At 35.7% G+C, this 25431-nt stretch overlaps 1 protein-coding gene and 1 long non-coding RNA gene across 6 annotated transcripts in view; one reads left to right on the top strand and one right to left on the bottom strand.

Annotated features, from left to right (window-relative positions):
* Positions 1-25431, top strand: part of LOC148945337 (uncharacterized) — a 316745-nt gene that overhangs the window by 190355 nt on the left and 100959 nt on the right. The gene's annotated exons all lie outside the window — the stretch shown is intronic.
* The window catches only part of LOC148945338 (mitochondrial fission process protein 1-like), a 40125-nt gene that overhangs the window by 2774 nt on the left and 11920 nt on the right, over positions 1-25431 (bottom strand). Inside the window, exons 3-4 of one of the 2 annotated variants that reach the window (XM_089099173.1) lie at positions 18492-18619; positions 2248-2386 (exon numbers count right to left, since the gene is read on the bottom strand). In XM_089099173.1, the coding sequence (XP_088955299.1) occupies positions 18557-18619 (63 nt within the window). In that variant the 3' untranslated portion in view covers positions 2248-2386; positions 18492-18556. Of the gene's footprint in view, positions 1-2247; positions 2387-18491; positions 18620-25431 lie in introns of those variants that run through there. The other variant, XM_089099172.1, reaches the window with a different exon arrangement.

The raw sequence follows: 25431 nt of genomic DNA, 5'->3' as shown, positions 1-25431 counted from the left end.
TCTTAGACTTTAATAGGTGTGAGTTGTCAGTAAATTATGATTTGGGATATGTAAATTACTATTTTTGTCTTTTCTCAGCTAGATTGCTTAGCCTTTCATTGGTGTTTGTAGTATGAAACCTATAGTTTGGGATGAGTAGTTTGATTTTGGACTTTTAAGAGATGAATTTCTTAGCATTTCGTAGGTGTGTGTGGACTGAAACTTATGATTTGGGATATGTAAATTACTATTTCGGGCTTTTCTAAGCTAGATTTCTTAGTCTTTCGTAGGTGTGTGTTGACTGAAACCTATGATTTGGGAATTGTAGTTTTGCTTTTTGGACTTTTCAGAGCTAGGATTCTTAGTCCCTCATAGGTGTTTGTTGTCTGAAACCTATAGTTTGGGATGAGTAGATTGCTATTTCAGGCTTTTCTGAGCTAAGGTTTCTTAGTATTTCGTAGGTGTGTGTTGTCTGAAACTTATGACTTGAGGTGTCTAATTCGCTATTTCAGGCCTTTCTGAGCTTAGGTTTCATAGTATTTCGTAGGTGACTGTTGTCTGAAACTTATGATTTGGGATATGTAAATTACTATTTTGGGCTTTTCTAAGCTAGATTTCTTAGTCTTTCGTTGGTGTGTCTTGACTGAAACCTATGATTTGGGATATAAGGTTCTTAGTCTTTCGTTGGTGTGTGTTGTCTGAAACCTATGATTTGGGATTTGTAGTTTGCTTTTGGACTTTTCAGAGCTAGGATTCTTAGTCCCTCATAGGTGTTTGTTGTCTGAAACCTATAGTTTGGGATGAGTGGTTTGCTATTTCAGGCTTTTCTTAGCTAAGGTTTCTTAGTACTTCGTACGTGTGTGTTGTCTGAAACTTATGATTTGAGGTGTCTAATTTGCTATTTCAGGCCTTTCTGAGCTAAGGTTTCATAGTATTTCGTAGGTGAATGTTGTCTGAAACTTATGATTTGGGATATATAAATTACTATTTCGGGCTTTTCTAGGCTAGATTTCTTAGTCTTTCGTTGATGTGTGTTGTCTGAAACCAATGATTTGGGATGGGTGGGTTGCTATTTTTGACTTTGCTGAGCTGGATTTCTTAGCCTTTCCTAGGTATGTGTTGTCTGAAACCTATGATTTGGGATGGTTAATTTGCTATTTTTGACTTTTCTGAGCTAGGTTTCTTAGCCTTTCATAGGTTTGTGCTGTCAGAAAATTATGATTTGGGATTTGTAGTTTGATTTTTAGATTTTTCAGAGCTAAGATTCTTAGTCCCTCATAGGTGTCTATTTTCTGAAACCTATAGTTTGGGCTGAATATTTTGCTATTTCAGGCTTTTCTGAGCTAAGGTTACTTAGTATTTCATAGGTGTGTGTTGTCTGAAACTTATGATTAGACGTTTGCAATTTGCTATTTCTGACATTTCATAACCAGATTTCGTAGTCTTTCATAGGTGTTTGTTGTCTGAAACCTATGATTTGGGATGTGTGGGTTGCTATTTTTTGTCTTTTCTGAGCTGGATTTCTTAGCCTTTCGTAGGTGTGTGTTGACTGAAACCTATGATTTGGGAATGAGTGGTTTGATATTTTTGACTTTTCTGAGCTAGATTTACTAGACTTTCATAGGTGTATGCTTTCAGAAAATTATGATTTGGGAGGTGTAGTCTTCTTTTTGGACTTTTCAGAGCTAGGATTCTTAGTCCCTCATAGGTGTTTGTTGTCAGAAACTTCTAGTTTGGGATGAGTAGTTGGCTATTTCAGGCTTTTCTGAGCTAAGATTTCTTAGTATTTCGTAGGTGAAGCTTCCGCGTCAGTTTTAAGTTCACCAAAACATAAAAAATTTAAAGTTCAGTTCTAAATTTTTCCATAGAAGATAGGAAAAGTTATACTATGATTGTGATTATTTTCTATGAAGATAGAAAGTTTCACTTTAATTCTAAATTTTCTTAAATTCAGTTCCGACTTTTCTCAAAGAGATGAAAAAATTTAAAGTTCCGCTCCAAATATTTTCCACGTCAGTTTTAAGTTCACCAAGACATAAAAAATTTAAAGTTCACTTCTAAATTTTTCCACAGAAGATAGGAAAAGTTATACTATGATTATGATTATTTTCCATGAAGATAAAAAGTTTCACTTTTTATTTTTCCGTAGAAGATAGGAAAAGTTATACTATGATTGTGATTATTTTCAATGAAGATAAAAAGTTTCACTTTAATTCTAAATTTTCTTAAATCTTAAAATGACATGAAATATGCTTACGGCTCTACCAATCGTAATCTGTGCTTGTTCATAGACACGACGCGGCTTTCCCACTGGTACTCTATGGCAGGTTATCGACACTAGCTAGTTTATTGCATGCATTAAATCTGTATTTTTTACGCAGTGGAAGGATAAACACACAATTCATATCTGTAAAAAGTGAAGATGAATAATTCGACGAAAGTATGTGCACATGATAAAATCATCGTCGTGTTGAATGCTGACAAGGAGAAATACCTGAACTATAAAACGAGTGCAAGTGGTAATACTATTGTAAATGTCTGCTTGCGTTGTCATGACAGCGAGAAGTTAGATTTCTTTGGACTATCGAAATCATTCAACATTCCTCAAGGTAGATATGCGAGAGTGAGAGCACCAGAGATGATAGTGCTAAAGGAGAATGTCAACTTAAAAATAATTGTCGATGATCGGGGACAACTCCTTGCTAATGCTTCTGGTAGCACGATACCTATTGATAGATCCTATTCCCCTCGTTCTGGTATTAGCATTCAAATGAAAGCAAAGAGGAAAAGAAAGACCTACTGCTGCACTAGTGTAATAAATCATATCATGTCTACCTGCCAAAACTGTTACCTGTGTAAAAATAATGTGACAATAGACAGTGAAATCGCAGGTAGAATAAAAAGGACATTAGCAGACAATATCATCAATGAATATAAAGATGAATTGATGGAAAGTGAAGCGCAAGTGTACTAATAATGTATAATAATGTATTTAACATATTTTTATAGTAATATTCTACATGTCTTTATTTCATTAAAAATACCTTATGCATTATTTTGTTAAGTGTTCATTATTTTTAGGGTATGCTAGAACGTCAAACGTTCAGAATATCTATTAAAAAGGTCAGAGATGTAAGAAAAAGAATTTTAGAGATTTTAATTTTAATGATGCTACTAGCAGGCTCAGTTTTTCATAGAAGATAGAAAAGTTCAAGTTCTCTTCTGAATTTTACCAAAGAACACAATTCAATTCTAATTTCACCAGAGAAAATAAAAAGCTTCCACTTCAGTTTTAAGTTCACCAAGACATAAAAATTTAAGTTCAATTCTAAATTTTTCCGTAGAAGATAGGAAAAGTTATACTATGATTGTGATTATTTTCCATGAAGATAAAAAGTTTCACTTTAATTCTAAATCTTCTTAAATTCATTTCCGACCTTTCTCAAAGAGTCAAATTTAAAGTTCTGTTCCAAATATTTCCCCGGAAGAAGAAAAGTTCAACTTCGATTCTGAATTTTCTCAATGAAAATGAAAAAAGTTATTGATCAATTATAGATTTTAATAAGATTTAAGAAAATTTAGAATTAAAGTGAAACTTTTTATCTTCATTGAAAATAATCACAATCATAGTATAACTTTTCCTATCTTCTACGGAAAAATAAAAAGTGAAACTTTTTATCTTCATGGAAAATAATCACAATCATAGTATAACTTTTCCTATCTTCTGTGGAAAAATTTAGAACTGAACTTTAAATTTTTTATGTCTTGGTGAACTTAAAACTGACGTGGAAGCTTCACCTACGAAATACTAAGAAACCTTAGCTCAGAAAAGCCTGAAATAGCCAACTACTCATCCCAAACTAGAAGTTTCAGACAACAAACACCTATGAGGGACTAAGAATCCTAGCTCTGAAAAGTCCAAAAAGCAAACTACACCTCCCAAATCATAATTTTCTGAAAGCATACACCTATGAAATTCTAAGAAATCTAGCTCAGAAAAGTCAAAAATAGCAAACCACTCATTCCCAAATCATAGGTTTCAGTCAACACACACCTACGAAAGGCTAAGAAATCCAGCTCAGAAAAGACAAAAAATAGCAACCCACACAACCCAAATCATAGGTTTCAGACACCACACACCTACGAAAGACTAAGAAATCTGGTTATGAAAAGTCGGAAATAGCAAATTGCATACCTCAAATCATAAGTTTCAGACAACACTCACCTATGAAATACTAAGAAACCTTAGCTCAGAAAAGCCTGAAATAGCAAACTATTCATCCCAAACTATAGGTTTCAGACAACAAACACCTATGAGGGACTAAGAATCCTAGCTCTGAAAAGTCCAAAAAGCAAACTACAACTCCCAAATCATAATTTTCTGACCGCACACAGCTATAAAAGGCTAAGAAACCTAGCTCAGAAAAGTCAAAAATAGCAAATCATAGGTTTCAGACAACACATACCTAGGAAAGGCTAAGAAATCCAGCTCAGAAAAGTCAAAAATAGCAACCCACCCATCCCAAATCATTGGTTTCAGACAACACACATCAACGAAAGACTAAGAAATCTATCTTAGAAAAGCCCGAAATAGTAATTTATATATCCCAAATCATAGGTTTCAGACAACATTCACCTACGAAATACTATGAAACCTTAGCTCAGAAAGGCCTGAAATAGCAAATTACACACCTCAAATCATGAGTTTCAGACAACACACACCTACGAAATACTAAGAAACCTTAGCTCAGAAAAGCCTGAAATAGCAAACTACTCATCCCAAACTATAGGTTTCAGATAACAAACACCTATGAGGGACTATGAATCTTAGCTCTGAAAAGTCCAAAAAGCAAACTACAAATCCCAAATCATAGGTTTCAGAAAACACACAACAACGAAAGACTAAAAACCTTATATCCCAAATCATAGGTTTCAATCAACACACACCAACGAAAGACTAAGAAATCTAACTTAGAAAAGCCCGAAATAGTAATTTACATATCCCAAATCATAAGTTTCAGACAACATTCACCTACGAAATACCATGAAACCTTAGCTCAGAAAGGCCTGAAATAGCAAATTAGACACCTCAAGTCATAAGTTTCAGACAACACACATCAACGAAAGACTAAGAAATCTAGCCTAGAAAAGCCCGAAATAGTAATTTACATATCCCAAATCATAAGTTTCAGACAACATTCACCTACGAAATACTATGAAACCTTAGCTCAGAAAGGCCTGAAATAGCAAATTACACACCTCAATTCATAAGTTTCAGACAACACACACCTACGAAATACTAAGAAACCTTATCTCAGAAAAGCCTGAAATAGCAAACTACTCATCCCAAACTATAGTTTTCAGACAACAAACACCTATGAGGGACTTTGAATCCTAGCTCTGAAAAGTCCAAAAAGCAAACTACACATCCCAATTCCTAGGTTTCATACAACACACACCAACGAAAGACTTAGAACCTTATATCCCAAATCATAGGTTTCAGTCAACACACACCAACGAAAGACTAAGAAATCTAACTTGGAAAAGCTCAAAATAGTAATTTACATATCCCAAATCATAATTTTCAGACAACACTCACCTACGAAATACTATGAAACCTTAGCTCAGAAAGGCCTGAAATAGCAAATTAGACACCTCAAGTCATAAGTTTCAGGCAACACACACCTATGAAATACTAAGAAACCTTAGCACAGAAAAGCCTGAAATAGCAAACTACTCATCCCAAACTATAGGTTTCAGACAAACACCTATGAGGGACTAAGAATCCTAGCTCTGAAAAGTCCAAAAAGCAAAACTACAAATCCCAAATCATAGGTTTCAGACAACACACACCAACGAAAGACTAAGAAATCTAGCTTAGAAAAGCCCGAAATAGTAATTTACATATCCCAAATCATAAGTTTCAGTCAACACACACCTACGAAAGGCTAAGAAATCCAGCTCTGAAAAGTCCAAAATCAAACTATTCATCCTAAACTATAGGTTTCAGACTACAAACACCTATGAAAGGCTAAGAAATCTAGCTCAGAAAAGTCAAAAATAGTAATTTACATATCCCAAATCATAAGTTTCTGACAACACACACCTATGAAAGGCTAAGAAACCTAGCTCAGAAAAGTCAAAAATAGAAAAATACTCATCCCAAACTATAGGTTTCAGACAACAAACACCTATGAGGGACTAAGAAAGACGGGGCCCGGGGAACCTTTGGGGACCGGGGGGCTCATTCGGGATTGGGGTATGGGTATCGGAGCCCTTTGGGTCGGGGTTGGGCGATCGGGGTCCTTTGGGGTTGGGTTAGAGGACCTCACGACACTGTTCAAATAGAACTTGTTTACTATAACGACCACGCTCAAAACCTCTTCTAAAACTTTTTCTAAAATCATCTTTTAAAATGTCTCTACCTGTTTCGCCGAAATAATTCCCTAAAATGTCTAAAACCGTTTCAGCCAAATAATCCCTAAACGTAATCTCAGCGTGTTCCTTTTGTTTTTGGCATCTCTGTGCTTTCACATTTCAAATTTCTAGGAAACCCTTTCCTACGTTAATCTCTTCATCTCATAAATGTTCCTAGCTACACTATTAAGGTTTCGTTAGAATATCAATTTATCTCTCCGACTTAAAGCTCAGTGAAGCCGTATTTAAAAATAGAATTTCTATCTCTTTAGACTCCCACATAATTCCAAGATAACAAGTGATGTCATTTCTAATTCCTGACACTAAAGATCAATGAAGCCCTATTTAAAAATAGAATATTAATTTTTCTCTCTGACCTAAAGAACGTTTATTCCTCAGACCTAAGATTAAAGAAGCCATAAAGTTTCTTAATTCCCCTTTCGTGAATCAATAATTCCCCGCCGATTATGTAAATCAATTTCTCAGGTTAGGTTAGCCTAAAGATCAAATAAACCATAATTTTTATGAATTCCCCCTTCGTGAATCAATACATTCCCCTAGCGATTATGTAAATCAAGTTCTCAGGTTAGGTTAGCCTAAAGGTCAAAGAAGCCATGTTTGTTTCTTAATTCCCCTTTCGTAAATCAATACATTCTCCCCCCCCGATTATGTAAATCAATTTCTCAGGTTAGGTTAGCCAAACAACAAACAAGCCATGTTTGTTTCTTAATTTCCCCTTCGTGAATCAATACATTCTCACCCAGAGATTATGTAAATCAATTTCTCAGGTTAGGCTAGCCAAACAACAAAGAAGCCATGTTTGTTTCTTAATTCCCCTTTCATGAATCAATAATTCCCCCGCCGATTATGTAAATCACCCTCATGTCATTACACGTGGCCAAACAACAACAGATCGATTGACCTTGACCCCCATTAGACTCGATCGATAATCCTTGAATAAATTATGTAAAAAAAAGTTGTAGGTGGCAGCAGGGGTGAGGGATTGGACTCAATAAGGCCTTTCTACTGTAGTAACCGAACTAAGGGGGGGAAGAAATTTTGAAAACATTATATATGTTACCGTGAATGTCCGAAATTGATGAATGTCAGCATTCACCGACGAATGTCTAAAATACCTTTTTTCTCCTTGGATTGAGTCAGCGCTGCCAGTCTGCCTTTTAAATGTTATGCAAGGTTCGATGGTGATAGATTAGGTTAGATTAGGTTGGGATAGGTTAGGCCAGCTTAGGTTAAGATTTTACCCCATCCCTGATATTTATCACCAAATTTAACCTAACCTGAACTAACACAACCTAACCTAACTTTAGCTTTTACCATCACAGCTTGCGTAAGACTGAAAAAGCTGACTCGCAAAGCTAATTGAATCTAAGCAGAAAAAAAAGGAATTTTCAAAATTCACCGGTGAATGTCGACATTAACCAGATTTCAGACATTCATGGTAACATATACATCAAAAGAATTGTCATTTTCTGGTTATAAGAAATTTACAAAATTCCTTAAATTTAAAATTACATATCGAAGTTTATGAGTCTTGGGAAATGAGCTTCCTTGTTTCAAATGCCATATTGCCGCAATGCGGCGCATTTGTTCCTAAATCAATACGCAGTATATACAAAATACATGGTTAGTAGGAACAATTACATTTAAGCTTTATTTAACTATGTTTATTCATTTGAGGTTCATAGAATTCAGTTACATTGGTGTATACTTGTGCATCATCTGCCAGGAGGAAGGTTAGTGGACCTTTTTACAAAAAAGGGGCCATAAAACTTCAATGCAAATTTAGGTCCACATCTTCAAACGCTCATTAAGCATTCATATAAACACAGAAGGTTAAGGGGAGGGATTTGTCGTGATTTCCTCCAAATCTCCCTTCATTCTGAGGAATATATTTGACTAAGCCTGTAGTATGGGACTTGCGTGGTGACAGTCCCCCTTAATTTCAGGTGTAACATAAAAGTTTCCATTCGTATGCTTACATGCTAAGAAGGGGAAGGGTGGGAGATCCTCTATAAAAAAGATTTGTTCGAAGACCTCACCTTAAAAACCCTAAAAATAACCGCCAATTTTTTATACGTATTATATTTCAGACCCCTTGCTCCATAGGAATATTTTAAAGGGGTACTCTTTTCAAGGATGATCATCATTCAGGGATGGTTAAAGCATGGCTGTGCAAACATTAAGTGTCATTTTGCAAGACAGAGACTGAGGTAGGGGGAGTCAAAGCCTTCCTCACGGTTAAGAGAGCCCTAAGTGGAACAGTTCGTAGTAACAAAAAGTGATTAAAAATCGACTCTTGTCAATAGAAACCAAACTCTAAAAAATTAAATTTAGATAACAATATTTGCACCAACAAATGTGATAGTTTATGCTTATTTTAAATGTTCAAAATTCTTTGTTTTAAATTTCCTCATCAAAGCTTTTAGGATGGGATAATTCGCAAAATATTCAAAAAAAAAAGTAGGGCGCTTTACTGAAAATCTTTTGTACTTAATATTGAAAATAAAAAGTTATAGTAACATTTTGAACTGATGAGATTTCGGAATTTGACATCATTATACATAAAACACCCAGGTGAATTTATTAGCTTTTTTTAAAGATGTCAAAAACGAATATTTTTTTAGTAAGGACAAAATTTTAGATACTGCCTTCTTTCATAATTGCAAATATTAAACGAATGCCAACCGCGTTATTGGCGCTTAACTAAAAACAGATTATATTACAAATATTTTCTTTTCCAGTTCTTACAGCATTGAAAATAAAAATACAATTACAGTGAAATAAATTTTTGCACTGATGGATCTTTCAACTTTTAATATCATTATACATCAAATATTCAATTTGATGTTGTTTATACTTTCCAGGACTGTTCAAGACGCATATAATTTTCAGTAAAGCGCCAATGACGCAGTAGGCTTTAGACTTTTACAGTGAGAAAAGGGGGTCAAACTCAAACTCTTGTTTGTAGTGACTTTTGTTCGTTTTAAGCTTGATTTGCATATTCAATTTAAGTTTTACCCGTTTTAAGATTTATTTATTAATTTACACAAATATCTATTGTAAGTTTGTATGCATTGATTTTTTATTTAATTTCTGCTCGTTTTAACTTTAACTTGTGTTTCAATGGTAAGATATTTTTTTCGTTTTAAGCTTGATATTCATATTCAGTGTAAGCATTACTTGCTTTAAAATTTATTCATTCATTTATATTATTACTCGTTGTATGTTTTTACAATGATTCTTTATTTGATTTCTGTTCGTTTTGGGTTTCATTTATTCTTTAATATCAATTTCTGGTCGTTTTAATTTTTTATTTTTAAAAGATACTTGTGTATTCTGATCTTCATTTTAAAATTGCTAATACATTTCCTGTAAAAACTAAATTTTAGGAAAGTTTTTTTTTTAATAATTTTTGTTCGTTTTTGATTGCAAAAAATAAGTTTTTAAAAATTCCTTATTTCAAATCAAACTTAAAAAAAAAAAAATCAAATATTCATCAAAGTATCAAAACTGGTATCAAAGTAACAATTTCAAAGTATAAAATAAAATGGCCTTTACTTTTCTTTGAAAAACTTATTTTTCTGAAAGTTTTTTTTAATCAATTTTTGTTCGTTTTTTATTGCAAAAAATTTCAAGTTTTTAAAAATTCCTTATTTCAAAATCAAACTTAAAATAAAATCAAATATTCATCAAAGTATCAAAACTGGTATCAGAGTGACAATATCAAAGTGAAAAAATGGGTTCGTGTCAACCTCAGAATTTTTATCATCTAATGTTTGAACAATTTTTAACAAAATTCTTATCTCAACACTTTTATCAGATGGGTTGGGGAAAAAGGGCGTGTGGGGACTAATTAAGCTTCGGTCTCTTTTGACTCTTTAAAAGTGAACTAGAACTTTCTATTTTCAATCAAATGAGCCCTCTCTGAAGTGAAGCCCTGGGGGTTTGTTTCGACCCCGTAGTTTTAATATCTGATGGTTGAACTATTTTTAACAAATGGTCTCCTCTAAGTTTTATACGATGGGTTTATCCATCCGATACACCAAAAGGCGTGGAGGGCGGGAGGGGCTAGTTGCCCTCCGATCTTTCTTCACTCTGAGGAAATGAACAACAACTTTGAATTTCTATTCAAATGAACCTTCTCTAAAGTTTATAAGAGCATTCCCTTCATGACAACAATATGCGGTCCCATGACAGAATTCACAGAACCTGCCCCCGGGCCCTGGGACGTTTTGTTGACATTGGGATCTTTGGAATTTAGACAATGAATAATTTTAAAAAAATGGCTATCTCGATGCTATTATTCAGAAAGTTTCAAGAAAATAAAGCACAGAGAGGAGGGCTAGTTGCTCTCCGATCTCTTTTGACTCTTAAAAAGTGAACGAGAACTTTCAATTTCCAATCATATGAGCCCTCCGAAGTTTATACGAATATACCTTCCATAAGAACCATATATGCCCCTAGAGCAATACTTACAACGTCTTCCCTGGGCCCATGGGGGGGGGGTTGTGTCGACACAGGAGTTTTTTCTTATCTGATCTTTGAACTATTTTTAACAAAACGGCGATACGTAAAGGAGTTTTTGTTATATGATCTTTGAACTATTTTTAACAAAATGGCTACCTCAAATTTTTTATCAGATGTATTGGGGGAAAAAGGGCTTGGGGGGCCAGTTGCCCTCCGATAATTTTTTACTCTAAAACAGAGCAGTAGAACTCTCGATTTCCAATCGAATGAGCCCCCTTTGAAGTTTATACGACGACCCCTTCTATATGAAGCGCCTCTGGGAAAAAAATAAATGGAGTGTGGGGGAGGCTAGCTGTTCTCCAATCCCTTTTGACTATTAAAAAGTAAATTACAATTTTCAATTTCCAATCAAATGAGCCTCCTAGGAAGTTTATACGAGCATCCCTTCCATAACAACAACATCTGCCCCCCAGGTCCAACTTACATCACCGCCCCTTAGGCCTCGGAGTGATTTGTTAACGCCAGATGTTTTATTAGAAGAGCCTTTAACTATTTTTAACAGAATGTCTATCTCAAATTTTATCTCATGCATTTAGAGCGTGGGTGGGGGGCTAGTTGCCCTTCGATCTCTTTTGAATCTTAAAAAGTGAACAGGAAGTTTCAATTTCAAATCAAATGAGCCCTCTCCGAGTCTTGTGCGAGCATCCCTTCCATATGACCTACATATGCGTCTAGAGTAGTGCTCATAACGCCTGCCACCGGGCCCTGGCGGGTTGCGTCGACACAGGAATTTTTTTATCTGACCTTTGAACTATCTTTAATGAAATGGCAATTATAAAGATGCTATCGGCTGGGCTTGGGGAAAAAAGGGTGTGTGTGGGGGGGGGGGCTAGTTACACTCGGATATCTTTTGAATCTTAAAAAGTGAACTAAAACATTCAATTTCCAATCAAATGAGCCCCCTCTGAAGTTTATACAAGCATCCCTTTCATAACAACTATATACGCCCCCAGGACAACACTTACACCGCCTATCCCCCGGGCCCTGGGGGGAGTTTATTTATCTAATTTTGAACAATTTCCAAAAAAATGTCTATCTCAAAATTTGTAGCGGATGGGTTTGGGAAAAAAGAGCGTGCCGGGGGGGGCTAGTTGCTCTTAACTCTCTTGACTCTTAAAAAGTGAACTAGGACTTTCAATTACCAATCAAATGAGCCCTCTATGAAGTTTATATGAGCATCCCATTCATAAGAAACATACATGCCCTTAGGGCATAACTTAGAACGCCTTCTCCTAGGCCCTGGGGGGAGGGTTGTATTGAAACCGCATTTTTCCTTATCCGACCTTTGAACTATTTTTAACAAAATGTCTATCTCAAAATTTTCTTCAGCTGGGTTTGGAAAAAGAAGGTGTGGGGGGGGGGGGAGGGCTAACTGCCCTCGGATCTCTTTTGACTATTAAAAAGTGAGCTCGAACTTATAACTTCCAATCAAATGAGCCCTCTCTGAAGTTTATACGAGCATCCCTTTAATACGATCCATATATGCCCTAGGGCATAACTTACAACGCCTGCCCCCGGGCCCTGGGAGGTTGTGACGACACCTGAGATTTTGTTATCTGATTTTTGAGCAATTCTTAACTTAATGGCTATCTCAAAATTTTTATTGGATGCAATTGGGGAAAGAGGGGCGAGGGGGGTGGAATAGTTGCCCTCCAATCTCTTTTGACTCTAAGAAACTGAACTAGAACTTTTAATTTCCAATCAAATGAGCCATCTCTGAAGTTTTTACGAGCATCCCTTCAGTAAGAACCATATATTTCCCCAGGGTATAACTTACAACACCTGCCCTCGGGCCATGGGGGGCTGATTCGACCCCGGAGTTTTCGTTACATGGTATTTGAGCTATTTTAAAAAAAAGCTATCTCAAAGTTCTTATCGGATGGGTTTGAGGAAAAAAGGGCGTGGAGGGGGGGGGGGACTAGGTTCCCTCCATTTTATTTTGACTCTTAAAAAGTGAACTAGAACTTTCAATTTCCAATCAAATGAGCCGTCTTTGAAATTCATACGAGCATCCCTTCTATAAGACCCAAATATGCCCCCCGGGCATGAATTACAACTCCTGCCCCCGGGCCCTGAGAGGTTGTGTTGACACCTAAATTTCTCTTATGTAATCTTTTAATTTTTTATAAAAAATAGCCATCTTAAAATTTTTATTGAATGCATTTTGAAAACAAAGGTTTGGGGCGGGGGGGGGGAGCGGGCTACCCTCCAATATCTTTTGACGCTTAAAAAGTGAAATAGAACTTTCAATTTCCAATCAAATGAGTCCTCTCTGAAGTTTATGTGAGCATTCCTTCCATAAGAACCATATATGCCCCCAGGGCATAACTTATAAGCCTTACCCCTGAAGACTGTGGGGGGAGTGTCCTGCTCATAACATATAATTTCCTTAACTTTCAACCACGTTGAACAAAATGGCTATATCAAAATTTTGATTGGGTGTGTTTGGGGAAATGGTGGGCGTGGAAGGGGTGTCAATTGCCTTAGAATCACTTTCGACTATTAAAAAAGGAACAAGCCATTAAAATTTACAATCGAATGAGCCCTTTCTGAAAATTCTACGACAACGCTGTCGCTGGGGAGGGGGTTGTCATTCTTAAAGACCTAATTTCCAGAACTTAAAGCTACGTTTAATAAAATGGCTATATCAAGCCATTGAAGGCTGTGGGGGGCTGTGTGTCCCCACAGCCCTGAAGGCTGTGGGGGAGCGTCCTCCTCAAAAACATAATTTCTACTTGGAAATCAACTACGCTGAACAAAATGGCTATCTCAAAATTTTGATTGGATGTGTTTCGGGAAGTGGTGGGCGTGGGAGGGGTGTTAGTTGCCTTACAATCACTTTCGACTATTAAAAAGGGCACAAGCCACTCCAATTTCCAATTAAATTAACCCTTTTCGAAGTTTTTAAGACAAATTCTTCGATACGAAGTGCCCTGCTCTAAAGGAAAACAAATAATAAATAATACATTGTGCCAACATCGTTCTTATATGGCCCCCGGGCATAGCTTAAAACCCTTGCCCTGAGGGTTGTGGGGGAGTGTCCTCCTCAAAAACATATTTTCTATCTGGAAATCAACTACGCTGAACAAAATGCTTATCTCAAAATTTTGATTGGATGTGTTTAGGGGTATGATGGGCGTGGGGGGGGGAACCAAATCCACTAGAATGGGCGAATTAAGCGAAATTAAGAAAAGAAAAACCATGTGGCTCGTAAGATTGGGGAGGAGGGCGGGGGTCCCATGCTTATGTTCCCGCGTTTAGTCCCCAAAAATCCGGGAAGTTAGAATTGTTGTTTTCTTTTGGAGGGGGAGGGGGTGAACCCCAAGCTCTCCCACTTACGTACGTCCGTGGATAGAAAGTCTTAATACATACGTAAAGAAAATAAAAAATGAATAAGCAGTTATAATTGACGTCACAATGGGTGTCACCACAAATTTTCCGAGGACGCGAAGTTTAAAAGTTTTTTTTTCAACGAAGTGTCGTGTGTATTTATATACGCTTTTTTCAGAATGTTATTTTCGTGGATTTTACTGATAATCGTAAATGATAACACATGAAAACACTGCCCATTACAACCAAATGAGTGAAGCTCATTCTCCCAAAAGCATTAATTTTGGCTTTGACAAAAGTACCATCAGCAGAACTTATCGTCAATACAATATTACAGATATGCTTAAAAACGGCAAAGCTGCAGGAATTTATGCATTAAAGCTGCAAAGCTGCATAAAAACTGAAGCTGGATTATTTCTTGTTACAAAAGGACAAACCTTGAAAGTTTATTTAGATTCTGTTGGGTAACAAACACATTGCAAACAAACAAACATATTGCAAACAATGCAAACACACACCCGTAGGCCGAAATTCCTTAGCTTGTGCACAGAGAAATGCTAACCTGGGTACGGTGGTTTCCGATACTATAATTGTAACACTATGACAATAAAGCGTTCATTTGACAATTAGATGCCAAGGAAACAATCTCTAGGTCCTAGGTCCTCTAGGTCCTAGGTCCATCACTTTTTTCAGTTTTGAATGAGCACTGACCATATTAGTCTGTTTATTGTCAATACAATATTACAGATATGCTTAAAAACGGCAAAGCTGCAGGAATTTATGCAGTAAAACTGCATAAAAACTGAAGCTGGATTATTTCATGTTACAAAAGGACAAGCCTCGAAAGTTTATTTAGATTCTGTTGTGTAAGAGAAAAATCCCTCTAACCCGGGTACGGCGGTTTCCGATACTATAATTGTAACACTATGACAATAAAGCGTTCATTTGACAATTAGATGCCAAGGAAACAATCTCTACGTCCTAGGTCCTCTAGGTCCTAGGCCCCTCACTTTTTTCAGTTTTGAATGAGCACTGACCGTATTAGTCAGTTTATTGTCAATACAATATTACAGATATGCTTAAAAACGGCAAAGCTGCAGGAATTTATGTATTAAAGCTGCAAAGCTGCATAAAAACTGAAGCTGGATTATTTCTTGTTACAAAAGGACAATCCTCGAAAGTTTATTTAGATTCTGTTGGGTAAGAGAAAAATTTTGTAATGTCTCAATATCTGGCATCTTTATGTCTCCATCTCCTCAAAGAAAAATTTGCCACTCAAGACTTGGACAAAATTGTCAGCTTTAAAACTAGATTACCTATGGGGGGGTATCAGGGCCATAAAGGGAGATTGGAGCGATTGAGTCCAATTGGGCACCGCGCTGCCATCAAAATAAACACTATTTTTTAGAAATTGTTAAATATTCTTAATAATTCCTGTAAGGGTTTGTCCTGGAGATAGATCATTTTTCCAGGCTAAAACTACAAAAAAAAAATGTCTGATATCAACAATGAATCAGGAATAGATTAAAAAGTTCAGCAGTTATACTGATTGAAACTGAAGACGCAAGAAAATCGGAATTTCAGACTGTTTTAGAAGAATTTACAGAGCAAATATATATATATATATATATATATATATATATATATATATATATATATATATATATATATATATATATATATATATATATATATATATATATATATATATATATATATATATATATATATATATATATATATATATATATATATATATATATATATATATATATATATATATATATATATATATATATATATATATATATATATATATATATATATATATATAAATTCAGACGCAGATAGTCTGATTTAGATGGTCTGAAGGAGAAGTCCATGGAAATTAGGGGGCCAGGCCGTATCCCAAAATTTGTGTCCGACTTTTAAAAACGTGACAAAATTTCATTTAGATTGTAGACTGTATTGAAGAATAGATGGCCTTCAAGTATAATTTCAGTTTCATAATAGTATAATTTGAGCATAAACTTCTCAAAACACCCGACGCTTTGAACCCTTGAAAAGAAAGTTGATTTTTCGCGGTTGAAGTGCCTCTTTGATTTCTTTTTTATCAATATCGCTGACACTCTTATCCATCGCAATCACAAATTCAGAAAGCTCGATTGTGCCGTTTCCTAAAAAATTTTTCTTTTATAGCTTTCTATTGCGTGCAACAAATTCTGTTTGAAAGGGGCTAAAGCAAGTTCAAAGAAACTAAAGGAAGTCGGAAGGATCTATGATATTTAGTTTCCTACCAACATTTTCATGTTTATTTTAAATAATAATTATAACTTATCCTAAAAAGAAATATGAAACAGCTTTAATCCTTCCATAAACGGCATGATAATTATGCCGTCCCTTTCATACCAACAGGGCTGACATAGCTAACCGCACTCCTCCCCCATAAACTAAGATTTAGACAGAAGGGACTAAGATAATTTCGGAGACCACACTGCCTTTCCATGACGATAAATAAAAGTTCAAATAGGGATAAAATCCTTTTAATAGACAGTGATGATAGAAATTCACAAAAATACCAGATATTTCGGTCACATATACAGTGACCGTCATCAGTAGTAAAACTCACTGATGACGTTTTACTACTGACGTTTTACTACAGTAGTTTTACTACTGATGACGGTCACTGTATATGTGACCGAAATATCTGGTATTTTTGTGAATTTCTATCATCACTGTCTATTAAAGGATTTTATCCCTATTTGAACTTTTATTTATCGAAGGGACTAAGAAAGTAGAAACGGGATAAAGAAAGTCCAAAGAAATTTATAGAAGTCAGAATGAACTACGATACATAATTTCTTATCAATATTTTTACGTTTATCCTAAATAATGATTATAGCTTATCCTAAAAAGAAATATGACACAGGTTCAATCCTTCCATAAATGGCGTGATACTTAGACCTACACCATCCCTGTCATACAAACAGGGCTGACAAAGCTAACCACACTCCTCCCCTATAAACATTTTATTCACCCTTCTACTTTAGCCCCTTTCTACACAACAATGTTTTCTTATTGGCATTTTACAAAACCTTCTAAAGTTGTTGCGTGACCTTTTTACTAAATAATGCCTTTATGTTACCAAACGGCTTATATTTTTAGTTTCTACTGTCATTTTCACTTTATTTGGAAAAATTGGCTCCAACTTTGCCCCCCCCCCCCGAAATTACACCTATGCCTGATCATCATCTTCACGCTGTTCAATCACCCGTTCTTTAGACGGAATCACCAAACAGAAAAAAAAATACAAAATTTGGTGATAAATCACAAACAGTGGAAACCTTGTGAACAAGTAAACTTGACGCCTAGAGATTATATTTATACAGAGCGAGAAACACGCGGAAGAGAAACAATTTGTGGGGAAGGATTCTCTTGCTATAAGTTAAACGGATTTTCAAGAAATTTTGTTAGTCACAGCATAAACATTATAAAGTCCACAGCATAAATAAATATTATAATATTTATGCTGTGCGTTAGTCTGACCAAAACTTTCCAATGGATGTGATAGATGGCTTCATTAAATTCTCGCTGCCTTAAACTTGAGTTTCTCGACATCCGTTTTTTGCACTAATCAAGACAGCACAACCCATCCAGACCCACTTCAATTTGCTATCTTATTATGTTTCTAAAACGGTGCCTAATTTTTCAAGACTTATGGCCATGTAAACAATTCTAAATTTTAACCGCTTTCTAAGATTTCCAAACACATATGCTGAGTTCTTTTACGCAACACATTCTAAGAACATGCAATTTAATTTTCTACAGAGAATAAATGATTTAACTCATCCAGGATTTGTTTTAAGAAAAACTGCATATTGGTTTTAGTACTAGCTCGATTTTTGTCTTGTGTATGTGTTTTGTGCTTTAGATAGGCTACTTTCTGATGAGTCATTGTTCAATTACAGTCGGTAATCTACTCTTTGATTATTTATACACTTTAACGGTTCCATTACTTAATCCAATTTCTCCTCGGATAATTTTTTCTGTTTCTTTGTTTTTTCTTTTTTTAACCTGGAAACCCTGGGGCCGGGTTATGTCGGGCAACTGGTCCCTAGATGCACTTTCTTTTCGAGATTTGTCCTCCTAAAGATTAGGCAGCCTTTCTCAACATAAAAAAAGTATGTGGGTAGACCTGACCACTCTAGACTACTTACCTTGTAGACTCGCAAACCAGTGTTGCAAGCATCTGCTAAGACATATGTTGACGCAATTCCGTAGCTTAATTTGACAATAGATAGCGGCACATGGGATCGAAGAGCTTCTCCAAATTCATTTGCATAGCCTAGAAAAGATTCCACCAAAGTTTAGATAAAATAGAATTATAAAAGACGATAGATATAAGAGAGAATGTGGTTAGACTGAAAATGCAACATTTCACACCAGTTGTAAGAGGAACTTTGGAAAGACATACAGAATTAAAAGTGTGAAGACTAAAACATGGAATGATTAATTTTAAGTGACTTTGCTGCAGTTAATGCAGCTTTCAGGTTATTTAATAGGGTCCATAGCTCCTTTGAGGAATTACTTACTCTTGTCCCCACCCCATACCTGAAGAAAATAAAATGATATGTGCGTCCACTATTCATATATTGCAAAGGTCTTAAGGGGCGGATCTAGAGCAAAATCTTTGGGGGAGGGGGCAATGTGACAAGGGCACCAATAATTGACCAAATTGACAAGTTTATTTTAAAGAAAAGAGGAATGAGGGCGCAAGAAAAAATAATTGTGGGGGAGGGGTCCCCCTGGATCCACCACTGAATGTGCTAAGCATACCATTGAAAGAAAGAAAAAAACATAAAGAACATGTACATCAAGGATAGGACCCTTAACTTGGCTTTTAAATAGCGTTTGAAAAGTAAAACGTATGACGATTGTTTCCCAATGGTTTGAGCTTGAAGAACATCACTGAGCCTGATCTATCCATTGCTGACGTCTAAAATACCGTTATAGGTCTACTGTTAATTTGCTCTGATTAAGAAAAAAATGTAAATATCTGCATAATTGTTTCCTTTTTTATCAATTAACTTCGAAATACAATTACGAAAATTTGCTGTTTTTTTCGGAATTCAGTTGTCTTGATTTGGACGTCCGATATGTGCAAGGTTCCAACTTTTAACTTATCCTTCCAGAGAACTCTTTTTCAAACCAATTACAGGTTTTAAAGTGTTCATTTTATTGTAATCCATTTTAAAGTGTTCAATGTGCAGTAATTATTTCTAAGTTTTGATTAAATGAAAAAAAAAGTTTTTTTAACTGAAAGTAAGGAGCGACATTAAAACTTAAAACGAAAAGAAATTATTCCGTATTATATTTCAGACCCCTGCTCCATAGGAATATTTTAACAAAACATTTTACAAAACAGAGATTGAGGTAGAGTTAAAGCCTTCCTCACGGTTAAGAGAGCCCTAAGTGGAACAGTTCGTAGTAACAAAAAGTGATTAAAAATCGACTCTTGTCAATAGAAACCAAACTCTAAAAAATTAAATTTAGATTACAATATTTGCACCACTGTGATTTGCACCAACAAATGTGACTGTTTAAGCTTATTTTAAATATTCAAAATTCTTTGTTTTAAATTTCCTCATCAAAGCTTTTAGAATGGGATAATTCGCAAAATATTCAAAAAAAAGGTCTAAATACCCCAAAACAAGGTGCAATCTTGATGGAAATTATACAATGAAATTCAAATGACAACCCTGAAGCTACTTTCCGCAAAACACAAAAACAGAAGTTTTGGCCCTTACAAATCTAAGAAGGTATCGAGCAAAAAATCTGAGACGGGTAATATTGAAAGGGTATTTATATAGCCCACCAGTCTCAGAGGCCATACTCGCACGTGGTACAATACTCGTACCTAGACAATGCATGCGGTCCATAAAAGAAGTACCGTTATTGTAGACCGTTTATATAATAAAAATAACGAGCATAAAGTATCGCATTGCTCATCAGCTATTGGGACGAAAGCTACCGGATTCCTTTATGGAAAAGAGAGGTACCCCTGTCGCAAAAAAGTGTTTTTAGGCCTAAATCATCAAACTCTTCAGGAGAGTTGCTTTAGATGAATTTGATGAGCAATCAGATAAATATGAACTAAGTTGATTATTAACCTCTGGGCTCCTTTTATTTTGGAAGAATATATATAAATATTTATACATGCATGATTGCTGAGGGAATGAAAGCTCCCTTTTAATGGGCACCCATAAGGAGGGAGGGGGCAGGGAGGAAGGGGATGGAGCCCCCCCCCCTGGCTGATTGACGCTGGCTTATATTTGTATTAATTTAAAAAGTTTTTCCACAAAACAAGTTTTTCAAAGAAAAGTAAAGAGCTTCATTAAGCCAAAAATGGACAGAAATAAGTCAAATAATCTTCAAAGCAACAAACTACCACAAATCACTATCAGTAAATAAATGGAACTCAAAACGAACAGAAATTACAATAAATAGCCAAGTCAAACTCAAAACGAGCAAAAATTAACATTGGTAGGGCTGACAGCCCCCATAACTTCTCAAGACCAGAACATAATTTAGGCTTTACTGAAAAAAAAGATGAACGTGGATTGTCAGTTTAATATACATATACTGATATTTATTCCTTAGAGTCGTATTTGTTTATTTATTTAAGTAAAAAATGTGAAAACATATAAAACGTGTTTTATTTTCAGTAAAGCACAAATTGTGTCCTGGTCTTTAGAAGGCATGGGGCTTATCAGCCCTACTAATGCTAATTTTCTAATAATATTTTATTTCTTTTCAGTTTTTTTTTCTATATAAATCCATAGTTTAGCTTGCTATTTGTATGTTGGGAGAAACTTTTTCAACAATTTTTAACCCTGACACACATAGTATTTTCTCATTTAATTTTATGCCTCTTCAAGTTGACCTGAAAAATAAAACTTAATATCGTGCCCAAGAGACTCTATGTATGCTCTTTGACAACCTGGATACACTTTCACTCTGTTTATTTATCTAAATTCTAAGAGGAGGATTAGTAATAGTAGTAGCCCCGAAAACTGCAACTAAATACCCCCAGTCGATCTCGATATATTGACGGAATGTCTGATTGGCCACCATAAAGACAATACATTTTGGTTTAGTTTTAAAGTAGCATTTAGTTTTATAGCATAATGGGCCAATTGTATGATTGGGGGAAGGTGGTTGACATGCCCAATAAGACATAGACATAGTTGCTAAAGACTTAGTTACTGGACCGTTCTAGTATGCTGAACAAAATGGTTGTCTAAAAATGTTGACTGGATGTGTATGGAAAATGAATCACCTTGAGAGACGGGCTGATAGTCAACCAATCTTTTTTTACTCTTAAAAAGGACACTAGAACTCTTAATTTTGTTTCGAATCAGCTCCTTTAAATGTTTCAATGATATTTCTTGCTATTATAGAGTGGTGCTGCCTATCAAAGAGGGCACTCGTCCATTCAATTTCCAACCGAATGAACCCTTTTCGAAGTTTCTACGACAACAAATGACCATCTTAAAATTTCTATCAGATGCATTTCGGGAAAATACAATGTTTGTTTGTGTGTGTGGGGGGAAATATCTGCCCTCTGATCACTTTGACTCTTGAAAAGAGCACTATAACTTCCGATTTCCAATCCAATGAGCCCTCTCCCAAGTTTATACGACCAGTCTATCTATAAAAACCTTATATGCCCAGGGTGTAACTTACAGCCCTTTCCCTAAGGGCTATGGGGGGGGATTTCATCCTCAAAGACATATTTTCTGGACCTTTCACCTACGCTTAAAAATATGTCTGTCTAAAAATTTTAATTGGATGTGTTGCTGGTAGAAATGAGAAATGAGGGGCTGGTAGACTTCCAATTACTTTTGACTGTTAAAAAGGCCACTAGAATTTCTGATTACCAATCCAATTAGCCCCCTCCGAGGTTTATGTGACCACCCTTTTTATAAAAAGCTTATATCCCCCAGGGCATAACTTACAACCCTTGCCCTGAGAGTGGGGGGGATGTCGTCCTCAAAGTCTAAATTTCTGGACATTTTACCTACGCTGAACAAAATGTTTGTCTCAAAATTTTGTTTGGATGTGTTTGGGGAAATGATTGGCGTGGGGGATTGGCGCTGGTTGCCCTCCAATCACTTTTGACTATGAAAAAGAGCACTAGTCCTCTCAGTCTCCAATCAAATGAGATCTTTTTGAACTTTCTATGACATTTCTTTCTATAAGAAGCAGGGAAGTACGCAGGGGGGGCCTCCGGGCCCGCCCCCCCCCCCCGAAATCTCACGATTTTTTTTCATTTTCCCATAATTTTCTGATTTTCCTCACAGAATAATGGGTTTGAAGGATTTGGCCCCCCCCCGAAACAAATTGGCCCCCCCTGAAACAAATTCCTGCGTACGTGCCTGATAAGAAGTGCCCTGGCAAAAAAAAAAAATGAATAAATAATACATTGTGCCCACATTGCTCTTTACTTAGGCAGCGCTATTGCGCTGCCTATGATATTTTTGTTTCGTGGTTTCTATTATACAGCATTGGGTGCCGATTAGACCAGGTCAGCCCCCCCCTTCGCTAAAATTCATCTTATCGGTGCCCATGTCCCTTTTTTCGTGGAAACGATAGTAAATTTAGAAAAATTCTACATTGTTAGGAAAACCAAATACACAAAATCAGCTCTTTATCTCGAAGGACCGCTTTGGAAAAGATAAACTTTCATATAATGGGTGATCGTTGAGAGCGTGTTAGCTCACTTCATATTTAGAATAGCCTAACCCTGGATATTGTGTTTTAATAGAACAGAAATTAAACCAAAACAAACAAAACGAGTTTATAAAAATGAAAGTAAGGAGTGACATTGAAACTCAAAACGAACAGAAATTATTCTTTATATGAGGGGGCTGCCCCCCACCCTATTCAACCTCCCGTTCTTTAGGTTTAAGTTTGACTTACTTCCACAACAATTCAAAAACGAATGCTCTATCACAAGGGCAATAGGAATGGAAGCGCTTATTGACACTAATTTGCTTTTAGCAATAGAATTTCTGGTTCAAACGTTATGAAAGGCAATGGGTAAGTAAAACACTTGCAACTACTAACTGACTTTTTTTGTTGCACCCAAAAATGTTTTCAGCAAAGCCCAAGTAACACTCTAGCGTACAGGCCGGGGATTGAGGGAGAGGAGGCTCACATTTAGAAAAATTTGTGTTTCCTTTCAAGGTTCAGTGTCACTTTTTACTTTCATTTATAAAAACATGTTTGATTTAAATTAAGACAAGGTGGGTAAGATAGGAGTAAATTTTTAAACAAGAAAGGAAACGGGAAACATGGTCTAAGAAAAATCCACTTATATGGCAGAGAAAGCAAAATAAGGGATACCGTGCATCGGATCTTTTTTTTTCTCCCCTTAAATTTTTGTCACTGAACGGTTGCATAGGAATGGTGCTAAATTTAACATTACCCCAATGCACATGTTCCTTAAGAAAAATTATACATGCACGACATCTATTTTGCAACAACTACTAAAAAAAATCCATCTATTCTAAAACAACTATATATAATGCCCCCATGCGTTTATTAAACATGATGTTAACAAATATTACCTAAATAGCGGACAGAGGTATCCCTATAGATATTAACTTCACCGGTTTTTTTCATTTCTTAGAGCTTTTAGATGCTTAGATTGGACTGTTTTGTTATAATAAGATGGCGCTGTAAAGAATTTCCTCCAAATTGTTTTAAATTTTATTTGAACTGCAAACACGAGAAAACAGAAAAAAATTCACTTTCGCATAGCTGAAACCAGTATTTTAAGTCAGTTTAAAAATACTTGTTCATTTTTTTTTACCTAGTGCATGTGAATGGAATATATTTTCCAAAGAGCGTGTTCTACATTCGCCTTGACGAAAAAAAAGATGTTATTGGTATTAAAAGAGGTTGTTCCTCCAAAAGGGTATAAGTTCATCCCAATAAGAATGATAAATAGCCCCTTCGCCCTCCAATACTTCAAATATTATAGATAAACCGATAAGAATCAAACCGACTACACCTACTAAGGTCAGGCAATCGAATTATTATTATCTGCGATATCCTTCAGATAACAAGAGACTAAGCACAGGAAATCCTATTACCAAGAGTATTCTTGTGAAAGATCCTACTGTTCCCAATGAATATTATATTTACTATTGTTGGGCCACTTTGAAGTATGGGATGGCTTCTCTAACAAAAAGTAAAAAATAGAAGTTGATTACTTTACAAACATGACCATGAAGTCTCAAGTTGTTTGTAGGGGCACAGGGCTAGGATTACATTCCGATTCTACGAATAGTATACTAAAAGCATTCATTTGCAGTAATCATTTGCAGCTTTCATTCTGTTAAAAACACCCATTCAGGACATTTGTCTGGAGGTAACACGCCCCTCGAAAGTGTGTTTTGTCGGCTGCTAAGCTATGACAAATACTGAAAATAGTACAAGATCTTAACAAGATGCTCAACTCACCATGGTGCAAGATCTAACAAATTTGAATTTCCAGCTAAAAAAGAAATTTGAAAGATGGTATATGATAAATTAAATGTGTGGTCAATCGGTAAAAAAAAAAAAATTGAAAACCCTAGTTGATAAAAGAGGTATGCCTGGAATGGAGAACCAATATACAGAAAAAAGCTGAACTTCGTATGATACCTTTCTTGTGCAAAGACTATTAATTTAGACAAATTAGTTTTGAAACATTACACAAATATTCATACTCATAACTCCTGCCCTAAAAAGTAAAAAAAAAAACGTTTTCAATTTATTGCACAATTATTTTCCTTTGCGAAAGGCTTATAGGCCATGGAGTGAGTGATATTACGTTGCATATCGCCCTGAGGCTGTAAGTTGTGCAGGCCAACTTTAAGCCGCTGAATTTTTAGTGTGCTCTATACATCAAAGGAGCATATATCCTATGAAAAGCATTAAGCTACTCTTTTGCCAAATGGATCGATCCGGCCTAATACCGTAAAACAGTGGTTCTCAAACTCATTTAGACACTGCACCCCTTTTTACCCACAAAACATTTTAGGTACCCCTTCTCAGTTACCGGTACTAAATAAACTATAGCTAAAATATAAATAAAATGATTGTTGT

Source organism: Artemia sp. Qi Xiang Cuo, chromosome 13 (genome assembly GCF_049724085.1).
Source record: "Artemia sp. Qi Xiang Cuo chromosome 13, ASM4972408v1, whole genome shotgun sequence".
Lineage (NCBI taxonomy): Eukaryota > Metazoa > Arthropoda > Branchiopoda > Anostraca > Artemiidae > Artemia > Artemia sp. Qi Xiang Cuo.
This window is presented reverse-complemented; position numbering and strand designations above follow the sequence as displayed.